The sequence below is a fragment of the Peromyscus maniculatus genome, chromosome 6 (assembly GCF_049852395.1).
Source record: "Peromyscus maniculatus bairdii isolate BWxNUB_F1_BW_parent chromosome 6, HU_Pman_BW_mat_3.1, whole genome shotgun sequence".
NCBI lineage: Eukaryota > Metazoa > Chordata > Mammalia > Rodentia > Cricetidae > Peromyscus > Peromyscus maniculatus.
The window spans coordinates 74920285-74940592 of record NC_134857.1 but is presented as its reverse complement, the minus strand read 5'-3'; the positions used below and the strand labels follow the sequence as shown (position 1 = coordinate 74940592).

Below are 20308 nucleotides of genomic sequence, written 5' to 3'. Positions count from 1 at the left end.
ACTTCTGTGCAGGAGACCTCAGAGGTCAGAAGATGTTGGATCGCCTGGAACTGAAGTTAAAGGCTGTGGTAATAAAGGATGCCTCCAAACACACACACACACACACACACACACACACACACACACACACACACACACACACACGAACCATGGCTATAAAACAGGCTCAAGGGTTCAGGAAATCTGCCATCCACGGAATTCCCAGGAAGCAGCCACCCCAGCCCCGCAACCCAGAGGTTGCAAAACCAGGCAACTGAACTGTCTCCCACTCCTAAGTTCTGAGAAGCCGTTTAATCACAAACACAGCCTGAGTCTGAGAAGCCATGACCTTCCCTCCCTACTCTTAACTCCACACACTCCTGACTTTATACAACTCCTCTGCATCACTCTCCCAGACCACTAAAATCTGCTCTTGCCATTGAGGCAGACCCGAATCTTCCTTTCATTTCTCTTTGCCCACTTTTCTTTCTTTCCTTCCTTCCTTCCTTCCTTCCTTCCTTCCTTCCTTCCTTCCTTCCTTCCTTCCTTCCTTCCTTCCTTTCTTTTTGCTCCGAGACAGGGTCTCACTCTATAGCCTTGGCTGGCCTGGAACTCCCTTATGTAGACCAGGCTGGCCTTAACCTCACAGAGATCCACCTGTCCGAGTGCTGAGATTAAAGGGGTACGTCACCTCAACTGGTATTTCTTACATTTTTTAAGGCTGTGTTGGTGCTGGGAACCAAACCCAGGCCCCTGCAAGAGCAGTGACTGCTCTTAACCATGGAGCCGTCTCCTTGTTGGCTTTTTTTTTTTTTTTCTTTTGATGGTTTCTTATTCCACTCTGAGAAAAAGCAAGGCCTTTTATTTGATTTTTGTTGTTGTTGTTATTTTCAAGGCAGGGTTTCTCTGTGTAGCCCTGGCTGTCCCAGAACTCTCTGTAGACCAGGCTGGTCTTAAACTCACAAAGATCTGCCTGCCTCTGTCTCCCGAGTGCTAGGACTAAAGGTGTGCGCCACCACACCTGCCAAGTAGAAAAGATGTTTTAAATAGCCTTCAGGTGACCCCCTGACCTGACGCACCCCTCCCATCTGCTGACCCCTCTGTTTCACACTCCCACGTAAGAACCTTTCATACCTCCCTCCTAGAATGTTCTTGACCCAGATACTGCACAGTCAGTGGGCTCCTCTGGGACCACTGAATTGCAGTCTTATTAGAAAAGTCTGCACTCATGTAACCCATCTAAAACTGCATCCCCAGCACACTTCCTGCCTTCCTCTCATGCTCTGAAATTTTGTTTTTGAATTTGAAGACGTTCTTGGTTTTGAAATTTTTTTCCAATGGTTTATTGAGACAGGGTTTCTCTGTATAGCCCTGGCCACCCTGGAACTTGCTCTATAGGCCAGCTGGTTTCAAACGCAGAGAAACCTTCATCTGCCTCTGCTTCTGGGATCAAAGGTGTGCACCACCACTGCCTGGTTGAAATTTTGTTTTTTATCAATGTTTAAGTTTATAGAAAAAATGGGCAAAAAATGCAGATAGTATCCATACATCCCCTCTCATCAATTTCCCTTATCTTGAATCATTGTACATTTCTTTCAACTGATCAATCATATTGATGCATTATCATTATAGTGATTTATTATATTACGTGCATTGGTGTTTTACCTGCATGAATGTCTGTGTGAGGGTGTCAGATCCCCTTAAACTGGCACAACTAGACAGTTGTGAGCCGTCATGTGGGTCCTGGGAATTGAACCTGGGTCCTCTGGAAGAGCAGCAAGTGCTCTTGACCACTGAACCATTTCTCCTGCCCCACATATCAATGCGTTATTATTACCTAGAATTAACTAATGAATTTACATTAAGCTTCACCCTTTGTGTCCAATCTATGGATTTTAACAAATGCAGAATGTCATGTGTCTATTAGTACAGTGTCTTACAGAAGTTCAATGCCATCAAGTCCCCTGTGCACGACCTCATCATCCTTCCCTCCACCCGAGCCCTTGGGACCACTGGTCTATTGTCCCTCCCTGTCTAGAATCTCATAGAGCTGGACTGTACGGTCGGCAGACTTCTCAGAATGTTCAATTATGAATGATAATAGGCATTTAAAGAAACTCATGAATGTCCACTGCTTTGTCACCCACCCCCTTTCTCTTCTGGCAAATATTTCTTTCTTTTTTCCCTGTGTAGCTTTGTGCCTTTCCTGGATCTCACTCTGTGTCCCAGGCTGGCCTCGAACTCACAGAGATCTGCCTGCCTCTGCCTCCTGAGTGCTGATATTAAAGGCGTGTGCCACCACTGTTCGGAGCAAATATCATTTCTAATATGCTTCTATATATTTTACCTATTATTTTAGTGACAGGATCTCACTATCTTGACCAGGCTGGACAGGACAACTGGGTTCAGGTGAGCCTCCTTGTCTCAGTATTTGGACCTTAGATTTGTAAGAATGCCCAGGTCACACCAGGGCTCTATTTTTTTTCTTTGATTTTGTGTTTATGGATGTTCTGTCTGCGTGTGTATCTGTGTACCACACGTGCAGTGCCTATGGAGGCCAGAAGAGGGTGTCAGAACCTCTGGGATTGGACTTGCAGACAGTTGTGAGCCTCGGTGTGGGTGCTGGGAACTGAACTTGGTCTTGTGTTCTCAACTGCTGAGTCATCTCTCTAGCCCCAACACAGCAGGGACCCTTGTCTACCGTGTTCACCGCTGTATCTCTAGTGCCCTAAACAGTGTGTAACTCACAGATGGTGCTTATGAAGTATTAGCTGAATTAAGACATTTTTTTCCTCTCTCTTATTTTGGTCATGGGGTCTCATGTAAGTCTCAGGCACTTCAACAGTTGATCCCCAGTTGGTGGGGCTGTTTTAGAGGTTTGTGAAGTGTGGTCTTGCTGGACAAAGTATGTCACTGGGGGAAGGCTTTGAGGGTTTAAAGACTCACACCATTCCCAGTTCCCTCTCTGCCTCCTGCCTGCAGTTCAAGATGTGAGCTCTCAGTTCCTGTTCCCGCACGGTGCCTGCCACTCGCTGCTGTCATACGCTAACTCTGTGGTGATCGTGGGGTTTCACCACAGCAACGGAAAGTAACCAATACACTCTGGAACTCGCTAGGTAGCTGAGGTTAGCCTTGAACTCTTGCTCCTCCTGCCTTCACCTCCCAGGTGTTGGGATTACAAGATTTCTACCATTCACATAGTTTGGAAAATATTCCCTAAACACATTAGTACACCTAATTGAAGAACAAACTTCTACCCAGAACTCTCTTGGTAAAAGGAATCTGCAGTGCAGCATCTACCTTCTGGACTCTCAGAATTTTAATTCCACTGTTTTGACTTTGTGTAAGTCAGTTAATCTAGCCTGCCCGTGCTTGCTCCCTCTCAATAAAATGGACATAATCGTACTTCCCTCTAGAGTCGTGCTAAGGATTAAACGAGTTGACACAAAATTCTAATTATAATATATGTATGTGAATAGTAATTATTAAACCTCTAGGGAGACCCAGAAGAGGATGTGGAAATAGAATGCAGGTTGGTTACATCCAGCAGGGACTGTTTTTTTTCCTGTTGGACTCAAGAGTCTCATGTATTCCAGGCTGGCATCAGACTCCCTACCTTTGAATTTGATAATCCTGCCTCCACTGCCCGAGTGCTGGGATTATAAGCACGAGCCACCATCCCAGGTTTCTAAAATACCAACTGAGCCACATCTTTGGCTCTCCAGTAGAGAACTCTCAATTAGTTATTTAGAGAGAAGAGTGCCGTGAGCTGTGGCACCTGCAGAGGAGGATGGCGGGAGGTGGAGGCCGCGTGCATCCGCTTGTTATCATTTTATAAATAGTACTTCTGCATTCTAAGATTTTCATTCTTGCAAAAATAATCTTGGCAGGTGGATATCATCATTACCATTTTATTCATGAGACAATAGGTTCAGGGACGTAGAACGACTTGCCTGATGCCATCATGTGGAATGTGGTGGTTCCAAGATTCCCATCCAGAAGCTCGAGGTCACACTTGGGCGTTGCAGCCTTAATAATCACAAATAGCTCCCAGGAGGCGCCTGAGATTTCTGGGACTAATGCTATGGTGCCCAAGGGCAGGTAACAAGTCTCCTTTTAAAAAGCTTTACCAAACTCTGGGCCTGGTGGCGCAGCAACGTAGCCCCAGTTCCTAGGCAGGCAGGACAACCTTGCTGAAAACCCTGACTCAAAAAGTGAGAGACCGGGTACAGATTCAGCGTTAGGGCACTTGCCTGGCATGTGCGACTCTCTAGGTTCATTCCTCGGTATCGCTCAAACAAAAAAAACTCGACACGGTGCTAAGTGGGTGGGTAGCTTGCTTGGAACGAGTGAAGCCCCGGGATTCCACTCCCAACACCGCAAAAAGTGAAAATAACACACAATCTTACAAAATACAACAACAACAACAAAAAACACCACCACCACCCTTGCTGGGAGCGGCTGTGTCCGCGGTGGGCGGCGGCGGCGCGCAGCCAGGCTGCGGAGTGTGCGCCAGGTGGCACACCGGGCTTGCAGATGGATCCCGCGAAAGCGTGCAGATGGGCGAGTGTCAAGGCGATTCATCTCCCCAGCGACTCCACCCCCTTCCCCGCCCCCAGGGGGCGGAGCCGCAAAGCGCGGGAAAGCTCAAGCGGACCAGGCCCGCCAGCTCGTGCCGGGGGCGGGGAAGGGACGTGGGCTCCCTCCTCCTCCTCCTCTCGCGGGGAGGCCCTATCAGCACACTACCTCCGGCTCCCTGGATGTGGCCCAGGCCACGCCAGCACTCCCAACGTCACCTCCCCCACTTCCGGTCGGCAGCGCGTCCCAGGTCCCCGGTCCCGGGTTCCGGTTTCTTCCTCCTCCTGAACCCCACGGCCGGTCCGGCTCTCCCGCGCAGAGGGAGGAGCGGCGCGTGCCGCGCGCGCCCCGAGGCTGGCCCACGCCAGAACCGCATCCACCCGGATTCTAAAGCCACCGAGACCCGGCGAGGAAGGCGAGGGGGCCGGTCCCCCCGATGACGTAATGTTTGGGGGTGGCGCCCCGTTCTGTGACCCCCCCCCCCCGCACCGCACCGCATCCCTGAGCTCGCGGCTCGCCCCGAGGAAGCGACACGAGCACTTTAAAAACTCCCAGGTTCCACGCGAAGCCGACGAGATTCCCTTCGGCGCGCGGGCACGCGGCTGGAGTTCCTAAGTTTGCATGCATGAGGCGCAGCGGGCGTCCAGCTCCGAGCGACCAATAGAGCGGGGCACGGCCACGCTTCGGGGCCAGTCGCCCCTCGCGGCGTCCCGAAGCCGAGACCCGGGCAGCCTCCTCGCTAAGCGACAGCGGCGGTGGCCAATGGCTTTCGAGCTACGCAGATGGGGCAGGTGGACTCCGGAGCAGCCAATGAGGAGCGGCTTCTCCACGGGGCCCAGGCCCTTCGTCCAATCGCGGTGAGCGGACTATGAGGGGCCAGTTCCGAGCGGGGTGCGGAGGGCCAACCCCGTGCGGGGCTGGGCGGGGCTCAGCGCTGAGCGACGGGGCCATTGGCCAATGGCGAGTATGAAAGCGGGCAGCCCGGACCAGGGGCGCGGAGGGAGCCGAGGGAGAGGGGAGGCCGAAGAGGAGAGAAGCAGGAAGTAGCGGCGGCCGCGGGGAGGGCGGCGGCGACGGCGGCAGCGGTGGCGGCTGGAACCGGCTGGAGGCCGGGGGTCTCGGCCCGCCCTGGGATCGGAACAAGTAAGCGTGCTCGCCACAGATACCCGCCCTTGGCTCCGCCCCCCGGGGGGGCGGGTAAATGCCCCCGCCCCTCCCCCACTTGGTCAACTACCCCCCCGTTCTGCGCGCCGCCCCCCCTGGGGCGGCCGCTGGCCTGGCGGGGTCGCCGCCTGCAGCCTGGAGGACCGCTGGTGGGGACTCGAGTCTGGTTGAAAGCACTGCCCCTAGCCCGGTAACGTGGGAGAGGGGGGTCCGGGACCCCTGAGTCCTGGCTCTCCTAGACCGAGAGGCGATCGGAGTGCGGCCGGGGGCCTGGAGGCTGCGGGATGTCGCGACCTAAAATGGTGTCCGTGCCGGGCGGTGGGGGCGGGGGAACTGGGCCCAGGCAGAGCGGAGCCTGCATCCCGACCCGGTGCGGGTCAGCGTCCGGGCCCCGGCGGGGCTCAAGCTGGCGCCTCGAGCCCGCTGCGCTCCTGGCAGTCGGTCGCTCGGGTCTCGAGAGAGCGAGCCTGTGGGGGCCGGGGCCGGGGCAGCCGGCTGCGCGGGGCGCGGAGGGGCAGGGGACCGGGTTCCAGTGGGGTCCGACCTGGCTGCAGAGCTTAGAGTCACGCAGGGACCGCCCCCTCGCGGGTCGCCACTCCCCACTGCCGGGGAGTCCTGGCCCCCCGATGTGCAGCGCCGCAGGTCCTACAGGGCCTGGCCTGACCGAGGCCCTGCCGGGAGTTCTTGGCCGGTGAAAGTGAAAGAAGCACCGCTCGCCTCAGTTTACCCCCCAGTTTTTTTTTTAATGTACTTCTCGTCCCCTACCCGAAACCCCGGGCTTGCTTCCCGCGCCAGTACCTGGCAGATGGCAGGGACTTAATGTCGCCCGCTGCCCAGCTTGGCCGCAACCTAATCGCCCCCAGCCGGGCCCTGGCCCCTTGGCTTGGCTTTGCGCAGCAGGCCTTGGGCAAAGGGCAGTGGAGCCCCCACCCGACCCGGGTGTGTGCACCGGGTGTTGAGCCCCTTCTTTTTGCTTTTGGGGAACAGAGGGAAAAGAGGGTAGGGGATGGCAGCCTCCGAGGCCTGGCGGCTGAGCGGAGGATCTTCATCGGCCCCAAGCCTCGCTGTTTGGCCCACTGTCTGCTCCAGGTGGCTATCGGATGACCTCCAAGTCACTTGCACGCCAGAGGGAGGTGGTTGGGAGAGGCCAGTTCGCAGGTGTTTTCTTAGTCCCCATTGGTTTGTACTCCACCGACCCACTCTGCTGGGAGCTTGAGTGGGAAGGGAGCCCAGGTCTCCCGACTTGAGGGAGCCAAATTGAAGAGGGACCTAGCGATTCATCTGGGAAGAACTAAGGGCTTTGTTAAACCCTGTGCAGAATTAAGTGAGGGGGGTAAAAAAAAATTAAGTGCAAGGAGGACTCCCCTTTCTTCCTCTAGTTGGTACCCTTGTCCCCCACCCCCACCTTGGTCCGTGCAATGCCAGCCGCCACCTGCTGGGACTATCTCCAGTTACAGTCTGAAGGCTGGAAAGAGGTGAGAGAATTGGCCCTGGGAAATGGCTTGCATCCTGGGCAGGGAACGTGTAAAGGGGAGCGGATTTGTCCTTTCTCCATTGCTTCTTCCTACAGGAATATTTATGCTGAAGAACTGATGGAGGATAGAGCTTGGGTCTCCCGGTCTCTGAGCTGGCCTCCTTGTTGCTTTAGTGACACATAAATCCTGTGGGACTCACCCCCCCATCCCTACTGGGCCCGATTAAGACTGGGGGAGACTTCCTAGGCTACTGTTGCCCAAGAAGATGGAGTTTGAGTTAGGAGGTAGGCTAGGCGAGGGCTCAGTTAAATGTCAGTGGGAAGGAGGAGCCTTCCCCCATTGTGGCCACGATGCGGATCAGCTTGTACCCTGGAGTTTTAGCCCTGAGAGAGCAAGGTGGAGGAGGGAGGGGAAGACACTCTGGGGAAGGTAGGCGAGCAGGCAGCAGGTGTTTGTGCCGGGAAGGACTCAGCTGGGGCCCTTGTGACCGTGCCCTCCCCTCCTTTGCCTCTTTCTGTGTCTTATTCTTTCCTCCCTTGAATCTGCTGCTCCCCGCTGACCATGCTAGGGCTCCAGGTGCCAGGAGGGGCTCCAGGTCTTTCACACATGATGACTTCAGATGACCTCCGACCCTACCTCTGACCCTAGCCATGGTATTCCTTCCCAGTGAAGGCAGCTTCTCCCTGACCTCATGTGTCTTTAATTTGGTCCAGCTGCAATAGTCGGTTGTACTCTGGATTTGACACTCATGCATACAGTTTTATGTTTCCAGAAGAACTCTGATAAGTAGATTCCTTGTCTCCTCTTTGAAACAGCAGGAGTAAAGCAGTGAAGTAACTTGCATGAACAGCAGTGATAAAGCTAAAGGAGAGCAATCTAAGTCCAGCTTCAATCACTGCTCCTTTGTGTAATGGCCTTTCAGACCTCTGTGGATCCCAGTTCATGTCCGTGAGGACTATGAAGTGATGCCATGCTAACCCATGGAAACCTAGAGCATGTGTCTGTCACCCTCCTTAATATTCCTGTCGGTTCATTGGTCCTTGATCTGGTTTCAGCTGACATGCTGTCTAAGAACCCTTAACTTCTATTACTCTTTGTATTTCTGAGACTCTCCTGCTTTCTCTGGGTTTTTATGCTGGCACTACCCGGTGTTTTCTCACTAACCTGGTTTTAGGGTTTGGCACACTGAATGCCTGAAACAGCTCTCTAGGATTCACCGTTCAATATGTCAGAGATTACCAAGTTGGAGGGGATAAATACAGAGTTACTGAGAGGGGGGTTTAAGGTCTCTATTTCAGACATCCCAGTTTCTCCTCACTCTTACTGTTTTTATAGGTCTGGGACCTGTCGCTATGGGGGACATGAAGACCCCTGATTTTGATGACCTTCTTGCTGCTTTTGACATCCCTGACATTGATGCAAATGAAGCCATTCACTCTGGGCCAGAAGAAAACGAGGGACCAGGAGGCCAAGGGAAGCCAGAACCCAGTGTAGGAGGTGACTCTGAAGACAGAGCAGCGACAGTAACTATTAAGGATGACCCCGAGAGTCCAGCCGAGGCCTCTGAACATGGCCTTCCACAACCGCCGGACACTTCCACAGTCAGTGTTATTGTCAAGAACACGGTGTGTCCGGAGCAGTCTGAGACCCTGACTGGGGATTCAGGAGAAGAGACCAAGGCTGGGGGTGTAACTAAGGAAGGACCTGTGGGATCTTCTTGTCTGATACAAAATGGATTTGGGGGTCCTGAGCCGTCCCTCTCAGAAACCCCCCATTCTCCAGCTCCTGCCAATGGAGACGCCTGGAAAGAAAAAGCTATAGAAGGCAAAACGCCCTTGGACCTCTTTGCTCATTTTGGGTCTGAACCAGGGGAGCACCCAGATCCCCTACCTCCTGAACCTTCCTCACCTCGAGATGGTGACATGACCTCACCTCCTTTCTCCACTCCTTTTGAGCTGGCTCCAGAAAATGGCGCAACCCTGCTGCCTCCTAGTTCTCTCCTGCCGGAGGGGGCCTTGAAACAGGAAAGCTGCAGCCCCCTCCATTCCCAGGCCCAGACTCAGAGAAGCTCAGGTTCCAGCCCTGAGGCAGCAGGTATCCCTGCCAGTGCCTCACCTCCCCAGGTGGCTGGAATGTCCTTCAAGCAGTCTCCAGGACACCAGAGCCCTCCTGCTTCCCCTGAAAAGGCATCCAGCTGTAAACCTCTGAAGGAAGAAGACGAGGGAACAGTGGACAAGTCTCCCCCAAGAAGTCCCCAGAGCCCCTCTAGTGGAGCTGAGGCTGCAGACGAGGACAGCAATGATTCCCCTACCTCCTCCAGCTCTTCTAGGCCCCTCAAGGTGCGGATCAAGACTATTAAAACGTCCTGTGGGAATATCACGAGAACTGTCACGCGGGTTCCCTCAGAACCTGATCCCCCTGCCCCTTTGGCTGAGGGAGCTTTCCTGGCTGAGGCTAGCTTCCTGAAACTGTCTCCTGTCACTCCAACCCCTGAGGGTCCAAAGGTGGTGAGTGTCCAGCTGGGTGATGGTACCAGGCTGAAAGGTACCGTGTTGCCTGTTGCTACCATCCAGAATGCGAGTACTGCCATGCTCATGGCAGCTAGTGTTGCCCGCAAAGCCGTGGTTCTCCCAGGGGGGAATGCCACCAGCCCCAAGACTATGGCTAAGAGTGTGCTAGGTCTGGTCCCCCAAACTCTGCCCAAGGCTGAGGTGCGGACAGGGTTAGGCCTTGGGGGTCAGAAGGTGAATGGTGCCTCCGTGGTGATGGTCCAGCCTTCTAAGCCTGTTACTGCGCCAGGCACTGCAGGCGGCTCAGTGATCTCTCGGACCCAGTCCAGCCTGGTAGAAGCCTTCAACAAGATCCTCAACAGCAAGAACCTGCTGCCTGCTTATAGACCGAACCTGAGTCCACCAGCCGAGGCTGGCCTGGCTCTGCCTCCAACAGGCTACCGTTGCCTTGAGTGTGGGGATGCCTTCTCCCTGGAGAAGAGCCTGGCACGGCACTATGATCGTAGAAGCATGCGTATAGAGGTCACCTGTAACCACTGTGCCCGTCGCCTGGTCTTCTTCAACAAGTGTAGCCTGCTCCTGCATGCCCGTGAGCACAAGGACAAGGGGCTTGTCATGCAGTGCTCACATCTGGTCATGAGGCCTGTGGCCCTTGACCAGATGGTGGGGCAGCCGGACATTACTCCCCTGCTGCCTGTGGCTGTCCCACCTGTTCCTGGACCTCTGGCCTTGCCTGTTCTGGCCAAGGGGGAGGGGGCCGTCACCTCCTCTGCTCTTACTGCAGTTGCCCCGGAAGCCCCTGTGCTACCACTCCCGACAGAGCCCCCCACCCCCCCCACTGCCTCAGTTTACACGTGCTTCCGCTGTCTGGAGTGCAAGGAGCAGTGCCGGGACAAGGCCGGCATGGCCGCCCACTTCCAGCAGCTGGGCCCACCTGCGCTTGGGTCGACCAGCAATGTGAGTTGTCACCCTTTCTCCTGGGGAGGGGCAGCCAGGCCCTCGAGGTCAATTCCAGGGAGGCACTGGGAGCTTGCTTAGGCCAAGTAACGGGGTGCGGGGTGCTCCTCCTCAGCGTGCCTTGTTTAACACTCGACAGGTGTGCCCGTCCTGCCCCATGATGCTCCCCAATCGTTGCAGCTTCAGTGCTCACCAGCGCACACATAAGAACCGGCCCCCCCACGTCTGTCCCGAGTGTGGGGGCAACTTTCTGCAAGCCAACTTCCAGACCCACCTTCGAGAGGCCTGCCTGCACTTCTCGCGCCGTGTGGGATACAGGTGCCTCAGACGCCCGCCCCTCCATAGAGCTACGGGCCTCTTCCTCAGCAGCCGCCTTTCGATGGCTTCTCCAGGAGAGCCATCTCCTCCTCCTCCCTCGGCTCTGTTGTGTTGGCGCACATGTCATCCCCTGCATCTAGTCACGTGCCGTGAGAGCAGTGGCGAGCAGGGCTCCTGGGGGACTCCAGCCCTGCCTCCCCAGGCCACTCCTGGGGACAGTGGGCCTCCTCCTCCTCCTCCTCTGCCTTGCTTGTGCTCCTTGGTGATTTCCTTTGACATCTACCCCGTCTTCAAGAGTGAGTGGGGTGCTGCAGGTGCCCCGACCTCACCGCGCTACCTCCCCTTCCTCTCCAAGGTGCCCCAGCTGTGCAGTGGTGTTTGGGGGTGTGAACTCCATCAAGTCCCACATACAGGCATCACACTGCGAAGTTTTCCACAAGTGCCCCATCTGCCCCATGGCCTTCAAGTCTGCGCCCAGCGCCCATGCCCACCTCTACTCCCAGCATCCCAGCTTCCTCACCCAGCAAGCCAAGTGAGACCTGGGAGGGAACAGGAGGAGGAGGGGTGGGCTGGAGGGCAGGGTGCAGGGTGGGGCTCTGCTGTCCCGCCATGGTGGCTGACACCGACTTTGTGCCTCCACAGGCTGATCTATAAGTGTGCCATGTGTGACACGGTCTTCACTCACAAACCGCTTCTCTCCTCACACTTCGACCAGCACCTGCTGCCCCAGCGTGTCAGCGTCTTTAAGTGTCCATCTTGTCCTCTGCTTTTTGCCCAGAAAAGGACCATGCTGGAACATCTCAAGGTACAGAGCAGCAAAGGCCTGGGGACGGGGCACTTAGCGAGCCGTGTGGCCTGAACTAGGGTCACACAAGCCTCCGGCCGTGGGCAGCAGGGAGCAGTGAGGACTCGGGCCAGGCCGGGCTCTCCTCCAGTAGCCGCTCCTCTTGTCCTCCTCTTCTAGAACACTCACCAGTCTGGACGCTTGGGGGAGGAGGCCGTTGGGAAAGGGGCTGGCGGTGCCCTTCTGACCCCCAAGACTGAGCCTGAGGAGCTAGCCGTGTCTCGGGCGGAGGCCGCCCCTGCCACTGAGGAATCCTCCTCCTCCGGGGAGGAGCTGCCCAGCTCCCCTGAGCCTCCTCGCCCCACCAAACGCCCCCGACGGGACCTGGGGAGCAAAGGCACCAAAGGTGGGGGTGGGGGGGCTGGGGGCTGGACCTGCGGCCTGTGTCACTCCTGGTTTCCTGAGCGGGATGAGTATGTGACCCACATGAAGAAGGAGCATGGCAAGGTGAGCTGGGTTTCTCTGGAGAGGCAGGCTGAGGGTAGCCCTGGGGTTGACCTGGGAGTGAATTTCCCACCCTTGCTCTCTAGTCCGTGAAAAAGTTCCCCTGTCGCCTGTGTGAGCGCTCCTTCTGCTCGGCCCCAAGCCTGAGGCGCCATGTCAGGGTCAACCATGAGGGAATCAAGAGAGTTTACCCATGCAGGTAACCCTTACTCCTCACCCCTCTTCCTCCCTGGTAGATGAACCTTGCTCCCAGGGCACTGCTCACCCGCTTCCTGCTTGCGGGATCCGGAGGCTGAGGCCTCCCTCTGCTCGGGTCTGGGTCTCTGGTGCCACCTGACCGCCCCTCCCTCTGCTAGGTACTGCACAGAGGGGAAGCGCACCTTCAGCAGTCGCCTGATCCTGGAGAAGCACGTCCAAGTCCGCCATGGCTTGCCCCTTGGCACCCAGTCCCCTTCCGGCAGAGGAGGCACCCTGGTGCGAGGCTCTGGTGGCAGAGCCCAGGTAAGAAGAGGCCCCCCTTGTGTTACGTCACGGGCGTGAGAAACCAGTGAGACCCTGGTCTCAGGAGGCTGGCCAGGGCGATGGTGAGGCCCAGTTTCTTCCACTTCTCTCCAGGGCCCAGGACGGAAACGCCGCCAGTCTTCTGACTCATGCAGTGAGGAGCCTGACAGTACAACACCGCCAGCCAAGTCCCTGCGGGGTGGCCCTGGGTCAGCAGGCCACGGACCTCTGCGCTGTCGGAGCGGCGGCTCAGCGGATCCGAGTGCCGTGCTGAGGGTGGATGGAGGCACGCAGCAGTGCCTCGACTGTGGCTTGTGCTTCGCCTCCCCCGGCTCCTTGAGCCGCCACCGGTTCATCAGTCACAAGAAGAAACGGGCGGGGGGTAAAGCCAGTGCCCTGGGGGTGGGGGATGGGGAGGAAGAGGCTCCTCCATTTCGCTCTGACCCAGAGGGTGGAGATTCACCTTCGCCTGCTTCTGGAGGCCCTCTGACTTGTAAGGTCTGTGGCAAGAGCTGTGATAGCCCTCTGAATCTCAAGACCCATTTCCGCACGCACGGTATGGCATTCATCAGGGCCCGGCAGGGAGGCTGTGGGGACAGCTAGGTCCCAGGCCTGGGACTGACTAGTCCTCTCCTGGAACTTGGGTCTCACTGCTGCTGTCACCTCCCTGAGCTGGAAGTGTAACATTTAGTTTGATTCTTCTCTTTCTGCCCGAGAGGAAGGCTTTTGAGGATTCTAGTAACTTGCACTCCCCTCCCTCTTGGGTTTGGTCCCTGGGTCCTACTTAAGTGGGCTCTCCTTTCTTCTTTCTGAATCCAACACTAATGTTCCTGCTGCAGACCCCCAGTGTGTAACTGGGTGGGGGGACAGGACCTCGGGAAGCCTGCTAGACAGAGGCACAGGGGAGACTGAAGGATGGACGGGGTCCAGCTTCTACCCCTCTGCTCGGTTTCCTCTGTGCCGGGTTCTGCCCTAGCGTCCCCTCCTTAACACTCATCGGCACTAACACCCCGCCCCGTCCCTGCAGTGCCTTCCACTGGTCTTTCCCCCAGAAATCTAGGGGTGGGGGGTTGGTGGGGATGAGTCCTGTCAAGTGGGGTCCAGGGAGAGAAGACAGGCTCTCAGGAATCCTTTATTCTTGTAGTAATACTAACAGTGGGAGGAACGAGGGAGGAAACCAGCCATTAAAACTGCTTGTGGTTCAATCCCCATTCAGGCTTTTCTTTTTATGTGAGTTGGACACTGTGTACTGAGGGGGGGGGGGTGAGTCAGAACTGGGGAAGCCCTTCTCAGGGACTCGGGGAAGAGGCAGTATTGACCAGACAGACGGAAAGAGTAATCTTCCTCTTGTGTGTGTGGTACCTTTTGTATGCTGGATTTAGCCCCTTCTACCCACCCCCACCCCCAGAATCAACTCAGACAAGACACAGATGGCTAACTAAGGACTTTATTTCAAACAAAAATTAAAAATAAAAAAATTGAGAGCTGTTTCCCTGGGTGTGAGGAAAGGATCAGGGTAAGAAATTCCCCATGGCTAGGCCAATACCCTCAATATATTAGAGGGATTGTGGCAATTCCCTTCCTTAACCCCATGATGGGGAACCTCAGCAAGTGCAGGACCCTATGGCAGAGCCCACCTGCCAGGGGGAATGTGGGCTGGGGTCAGCCCTGGGAGGGACGGAGTTGGGCAGCAGCGTGGTCAAACATAGGATCACATCCTAGGTACCAGGGACCCACTCCTCCTCCCATCTTGCTTGACCCAGGGAAAACACGCCAGTTTGTAGAAAGAACCTCTGAGACTCTGGGGAGGGAAGAAGGCCCCCCATCCTCCTCATGTTCGTGGTCATCTCCTCTGAGGGCAGTGAGTCCTGGAGTCTGTCAGGTGGTAATACTGACAGTAGGAGGTGGGGAGCCCCAGCAAGTCTGGACCCCACGGCTGGCTCTCCTACCCTCTGGCAAGCTCTCATGGTTACCACATGATCCTTTGTATTTCTTGCCTTCCATTTCCCTTGGGTAGGTGGTTAGGTAGGTAGGGTTTTGTGATTTGGGGTTTCTTAGGCAGTCCTCCTAGGGAGGGTGCCTTCAGTCCCACCACTTCTGGGCCTGAGAAGGGTGTCACATGATGCCATTGGTGAGGTACTGGAAGCCGTCGTAGAGTTTGGTGGTGATGGACCTCATGCTGCCATCCACCATCTGCTCCACCAGCAGCTGGAGCTGCTCCTCGGTCATGCTCATGTGGAACCTCTCTTTGAGGTTGCGAATGGTACTGGAGCCGTGGAAGCAGGGAAGCTGAGAACCTGGGGGAGGCAGTGCAGTTAAGTCTCTGGACAGTTAGGAGGGCAGGCTAGTAGTAACCAAGGGAACAGCGCTGGAGGTGGTGTATAAAGTACTCCTTCCCTCCCACCGCAGGGGTCCCTGGTGGTGTACAGCAACTCTGCTTGTGCCGAGCAAAGCAAAGGGAGGCCTTCAGTCCATCCGCATCCCATATTCCTTAGTTCTCTATGTGCAAGTATGTGGGGAGAACAGGGGAAAGCAAGCCCACAGGATCCCCCAGTAAGCATTACAGGGAAGTCTTGGGGCCCGGAGGGGAGGCTGGGGAAAGACTCTGGGAATGGGCCCTGCACTTATCTGGTTGCAGGCCTCTGCCTATGCTAGGTCTGACACTCACAGATGACCTGGGCCACCGTCACCACGGGGCCAGAGAGAGATGCTCCTGAGCAACGGCGGCAACCTGTGGGGTACGGGCAAGGATGGGGAGGAGACTGGCAGCTTAGGTGGGGTCTGGAAGTTTTTTTTTTCCAGGGGTCAGGGGATAAGAGGAAGCCCAGAGGAATTGGGAGTGGGGGAGTCCTGTGCAATGACTGAGGGACTGGGAAGGCAGCAGAGTGAAAGGTAAAGGATGAGAGGCAGAAGAACTCTCAGTTCAGAGCAGGGTGGGTGAGGAGGAAAAGGAAGGTGGCTTGAAGTGATGGCCGAGGCCAGGGCAGTCAGGTCAAGTGTGGTGGGAAAAGTGGGTAGAAGCACTAGAATTAGCAGAGGAGGAGCCTGGGAAGACCAGGAGGCTGAAGATGGGTGTTTTCCCCATGAGGGTACCTAAGAGCTTCCTGTTGTTCCTTTCCTCTTGTACCCCCCCCCCAGTGAAGAAGAGTGTTCTAAAGGGGAAATGGAACCCCCCTGAGAAGCCCCCAACCTGAGTCTTGAGGTGGGCTCAACCTCCTAAAAGTTCTAAGTTCAGGCAATTCAACCTGAGGCAGCCCAGCCCCTGGCCCCGCCGCACCTTGCTGCATGATCTCCACAATCTGCACCACCTTGTCCATATGCTTCCGAGCAGCGATCAGCCCTTGCAGCATGAGCATCTTGTAGTAGTTGAACATGTCGCCGTTCAGGCCGCCCATTACCTGAAAGTGAGTCGAGAGTGTGCACAGGAATTCTGGTGGGCCTCCCAGACCTTCCTTAAGACAACCATGGTAGATTTCACTATTATCACAAGAAAGCTCCCAGGAAATCCTGCCTCAAACTGACTTACTGCCATTTCTGTTCTGTTCCTTCCTGACTTGGGGGAGCCCATCTGCCCTTCCTCTCAGGAAGGGCACAGTGACCCGGAAGCACCTCTTTTTTGACTCACATCCACAAACTCGGTGGTCAGCTTAAAGGCTGACGTCTCGAAGCCCAGGTTTCGGGGTGAGCTGGAGAGGATGAAGCCGAAGTCGATGTGGATGATGTGACCTTCTGCGTCCAGAAGGATGTTCCCGTTGTGTCTGAGGAAGGGAGGAGGAGGAGGCGACAGTAAGTCTGGCTTAGGTAGCTCTCAAGCCGCAACACTGGCCTCACCACCATACGGGACAGGGGAGGCCCCAGCCATGTTTCCTGTTGCTTACAAGTCTGGGTCAGTTTCCTAGGATCTAAAATAAAGCTAGCAACAAAAAGGAAGTCAGAAAACTACAAAGAAAAACTGGGTACGAAATTCAATTATCAGCTTAATAAAAATAGTTTAAAGATTATCAGAGAGCTGAGCATGTAGCTTTGTTGGTAGAGTGCTTGCCTATCATGCAGGAAGTCGTGGTTCCTAGCTTTGTCCCTAACACAACATAAGCTGAATGTGAATAAAGGCACTTGCCTGTAATTCCAGCACTTAGGAGGTGGGGGATGGAGGAGTCATCCTCAAATACAAAGAGTTTGAGGCCAGACTGCAATACATGCTAATTTCCCAAAAATTATACTTCTAGTACCCAAACTTGAGCTTGACTTAGTAGTAAACACAGATGTCTCCAGTAGCTAGCTGTCTAAATAGGGGGAAGCCCTCATTCAGCATCAATTGACCTGTTTTATTTTTTTTGAGACAGGGTCTCACTATGCAGCCCCAGCTGGTCTGGTACTCACTAGGTAGACCAAATTGGCCTCAAACTACAGAGTCACCTGCTTGGCCTCTTGAGTGCTGGGATTATTTTAATTTTTAATCACGCCACTGTAGAACCAAAGCCCTGTCAGTAAGGAACACCAATGAGAAGCAAGCAGACTGAGTACAACTTATTTTGTGTTTGTGTGTATCCATGTTCATGTGGATGTACACTCATGTGGAGGCCAGAGGTCAACCTTAGAAGCCATCTACCTTTTGAGAGACGGGGTCTTACTACGTAGCCCTGCCTGGCTGGCCTGTACTCACTAAACTGACCTCAGACTTTTTAGAGATCCATCTGCCTCTGCATCCTAAATACTGGATTCCTAGAGCAGCTTGCCCAGGGAATCCTTTGGTTCTGCTTGTGCTGTCACACCTGGCTTTTCAATGTGGGTTCTGGGGACTGAACTCAGGTCCTCTTGATTTTAGAGCAATAACTAATAACTTTATGGACTGAACTATATCTCCCCAGTGGCCCCCCGCCCCCTTTTTTTTTGAGAACTGTTACACTGCAGCCTAGGCTGGTCTGGAACTTATTGTGGCCCAAGTCAGCCTCAAACTCATGGCAGTCCTGCCTCAGCATCGCAAGTGAGCCATCAAGTTTGGCTGAGAAGAGTTTAAGTATGCAACAACAATGTGGGGCAGATCACTTACATAAAGAACCTTAGAGTTTAAGTATGCAACAACAATGTGGGGCAGATCACTTACATAAAGAACCTTAGAAGTATACTACAGGCCAGCTGTAGGGAAGAAGAGTCAAGAGGGGTAAATCCCAGGTCTCTGTGAGTCCCACATGAATGGCTAGGAAGGACAATGAACATGCTAAGCATGTGAGGCCTGGCCTATTGTGCATGACCGGCCTCTCACTCTCAATAGGAGCTTTGTTAGGCTGAGCACTCATGCCCCATCTGAGGGCCATCTTGTCTGAGATGGTCAGGCTGGCTCAGAGAGGAGGGCTGCACAGAGCAAGACCCACCTGAGTCCCTCCGGCTGTGGGAAGCACTGACCAAGTAGCCTGCCCACAGTCTAGAGAGCCAGAGCAAACAGATGGCCCCGGCCCCGGCCCCAGCCCCCAATGTCCCGAAGCCAGGAATAGGCAGTTTCTCTCCTTCTCTTAACTACCAGGGGTGGCTTCCGCCTGGGAAGCTGCCTTAGGGCTCCTTGTTAAATGAAGGGTTTTTGTTTTGTTTTTAATTGTTCTAATTTTCTGTTTTCTTATGTCTTGACAGTGACATTTTTGGGGATAAATTAAAAAATGCTTTCATATTTCACCTTTTAAAACTCAGAACAACAAATTCCACTTATTGGAAGTTCATGCTGTTAGAAATCCCCGAAGCACACTTAATAAAAGGAGGTAAGTTTCTTGGTTGTACCAGTGCAATGGACATGCTCTTTTCAGTTCCCCTAGTGATGGTTTTGTCAAATTTCCCTCCAGACCTACTAAGATAAATGCAGGAATAACAGAGGGAACATTTCCTACAAATAAAAGGAGGAAGTGAATCTTAACAAAAAATATATGAAAATTATTATTTTGGCCCAAATAGGTCCCACCGTTGTTGAGCTAACTTTCCCCTGATAGGCAGAGAGACCCATAACTGCACCAGTACCGAAAGCTGGTTACCTCTTTGTAGCCTCAGCTATGAATGAGAAAAACTTTCCATATTCAAACTAGAAATATGGAATGTGACATGAAAAATAAGTCCATATGCCTTTGCTGTTTTTTGTTTTTTATTCTGAGACAGTCTCATTATCCAAGCTGGTTTGGAACATGAGGATGACCTTGAACTTTTGACCTTCCTTCTGCTATCTCCCAAGTGTGTGCCAGTATGCCTGGTTTTATGGGATGCTGGAGACTGAACCCTGGTCTTTATGTATTTTAGATAAACTCTACCCATTGAGCTACATTCTCAGTCTTCCCCAGCCCATCCCCCTTTTTAAAAAGCAATGTTGGGGAGATGGCTCAGCAGTAAAGAGCACTGGCTGCTCTTCCAAAGGACCAAGGTTGGATTCCCAGCACCCATGTGGCAGCTCACTGTAACTACAGTTCCAGGGTATCTGACACCCTCTTCTGGCCTTTGTGGACACCTGGTATGAACATGGTGTGCAGTCATACTTGCAGGCAAAACACGCATAAAATAAAAATGTAATAAAAAATAAGCTCTGGCAAATTCTATTAAAGAAAAAATTTGAACGGCTTACTCTTCCTGGGCTTGTTCTGGCAGGCTTGTATTGATATTAAAAATCACCTGATTGATGACATGCATACTCTGTAGCATATTCTGCATGCTATGCCCAGATATCATTGCCACTGTAGTGATAGACGAGTTTTGGCTACCATGGCACAGTCCTCTATTTCAGACTTGCTTAAAGCAGGATAGTTGTTGGTGAGGATGACCAATTTTTGCTTTGCCTTGTGTTATCATGTTAAATATGTGTGATTTTTTTGTTTGTTTCTCTCTGTAACAGCTCTGGATGTCCTAAAACTCACTCTGAGGACCAGGCTGGCCTTGAACTCACAGAGATCTGCTTGCCTCCGCCTCCGGACTCCTGGGATTAAAGGCGTGCGACACTGCCACTTGGTGAGTGTGTGTGATTTTATAACAAGTTGGAGCCTAGGCCTACAGCTGATCAACACCAACAACTTTCTTTTCTTTATAGCCTCCATCTTGTGAGATGATTCCCAGTATTCTTTTCTTTTCTTTTTTAAAAAATTCCCTATGTAGCTAGGATGATCTTGAACTTCCTGCCTGTACCTCCCAGTGTTAATGTGTTAAATGAGAGATCAAACCCAGAGCATCATGCATGCTAAGCAGAGTATTCTTCAACCTGAGCTACAACACCAACTCACATCCACTCTTTTTTAATAGGAATAGTTCACCAGGGGCTGGAGAGATGGCTCAGGGGTTAAGAGCACTGGTTGTTCTTCCAGAGGACCCAGTTCAATTCCCAGCACCCACAGAGTGGTTACCAACCATCTGTAACTCTGTTCTCAAGGGACAGACGCTGTCTGGCTCTGCTGGGCACACTGCAGCTGGAGCACAGACACACATGCAGGTAAACCTCGTCCATCGGGGAAAACGGTTAGCAACTTCCTGCCATACCAGAGGGACAGGCTTTTATCCAACACTTTCTTTTGGTAGTG

The 20308-nt window shown here is 53.8% G+C and overlaps 2 protein-coding genes and 1 long non-coding RNA gene across 15 annotated transcripts in view; 2 read left to right on the top strand and 1 right to left on the bottom strand.

Moving 5' to 3' along the window:
• Positions 1-4850: 4850 nt before the first annotated feature.
• Positions 4851-13981, top strand: Znf687 (zinc finger protein 687). 6 transcript variants are annotated; one of them, XM_076574528.1, is made up of 10 exons: positions 4871-5414; positions 7101-7196; positions 8532-10663; positions 10803-10981; positions 11337-11513; positions 11624-11786; positions 11946-12272; positions 12356-12468; positions 12626-12770; positions 12885-13981. In XM_076574528.1, exons 3-10 carry the CDS (start codon positions 8549-8551, stop codon positions 13371-13373), a joined length of 3708 nt encoding a protein of 1235 aa, XP_076430643.1. In that variant the 5' UTR covers positions 4871-5414; positions 7101-7196; positions 8532-8548; the 3' UTR covers positions 13374-13981. The 6 variants fall into 6 exon arrangements, with proteins under 6 accessions (XP_015843784.1, XP_076430643.1, XP_006994849.1 ...); XM_076574529.1 differs by lacking the exon at positions 4871-5414 and adding an exon at positions 5576-5700; XM_006994785.4 differs by lacking the exon at positions 4871-5414 and adding an exon at positions 5787-5911.
• Positions 13982-14201: 220 nt separating this feature from the next.
• Positions 14202-20308, bottom strand: part of Pi4kb (phosphatidylinositol 4-kinase beta) — a 34250-nt gene continuing 28143 nt past the window's right edge. For 4 of the 8 annotated variants that reach the window (XM_076574531.1, XM_076574532.1, XM_076574530.1 and 1 more), the window contains 4 exons: positions 16396-16528; positions 16048-16168; positions 15439-15501; positions 14202-15067 (listed from right to left, as the gene is read on the bottom strand). In XM_076574531.1, the coding sequence (XP_076430646.1) occupies positions 14886-15067; positions 15439-15501; positions 16048-16168; positions 16396-16528 (499 nt within the window). In that variant the 3' untranslated portion in view covers positions 14202-14885. The remainder of the gene's footprint in view (positions 15068-15438; positions 15502-16047; positions 16169-16395; positions 16529-20308) is intronic. The other 4 variants (XM_015988302.3, XM_015988303.3, XM_006994789.4 and 1 more) reach the window with 1 other exon arrangement.
• Positions 16419-20152, top strand: LOC107399684 (uncharacterized). Its single transcript, XR_013052214.1, has 4 exons — positions 16419-16556; positions 18396-18520; positions 19633-19745; positions 20034-20152. It is a non-coding gene; the product is annotated as an uncharacterized LOC107399684 (long non-coding RNA).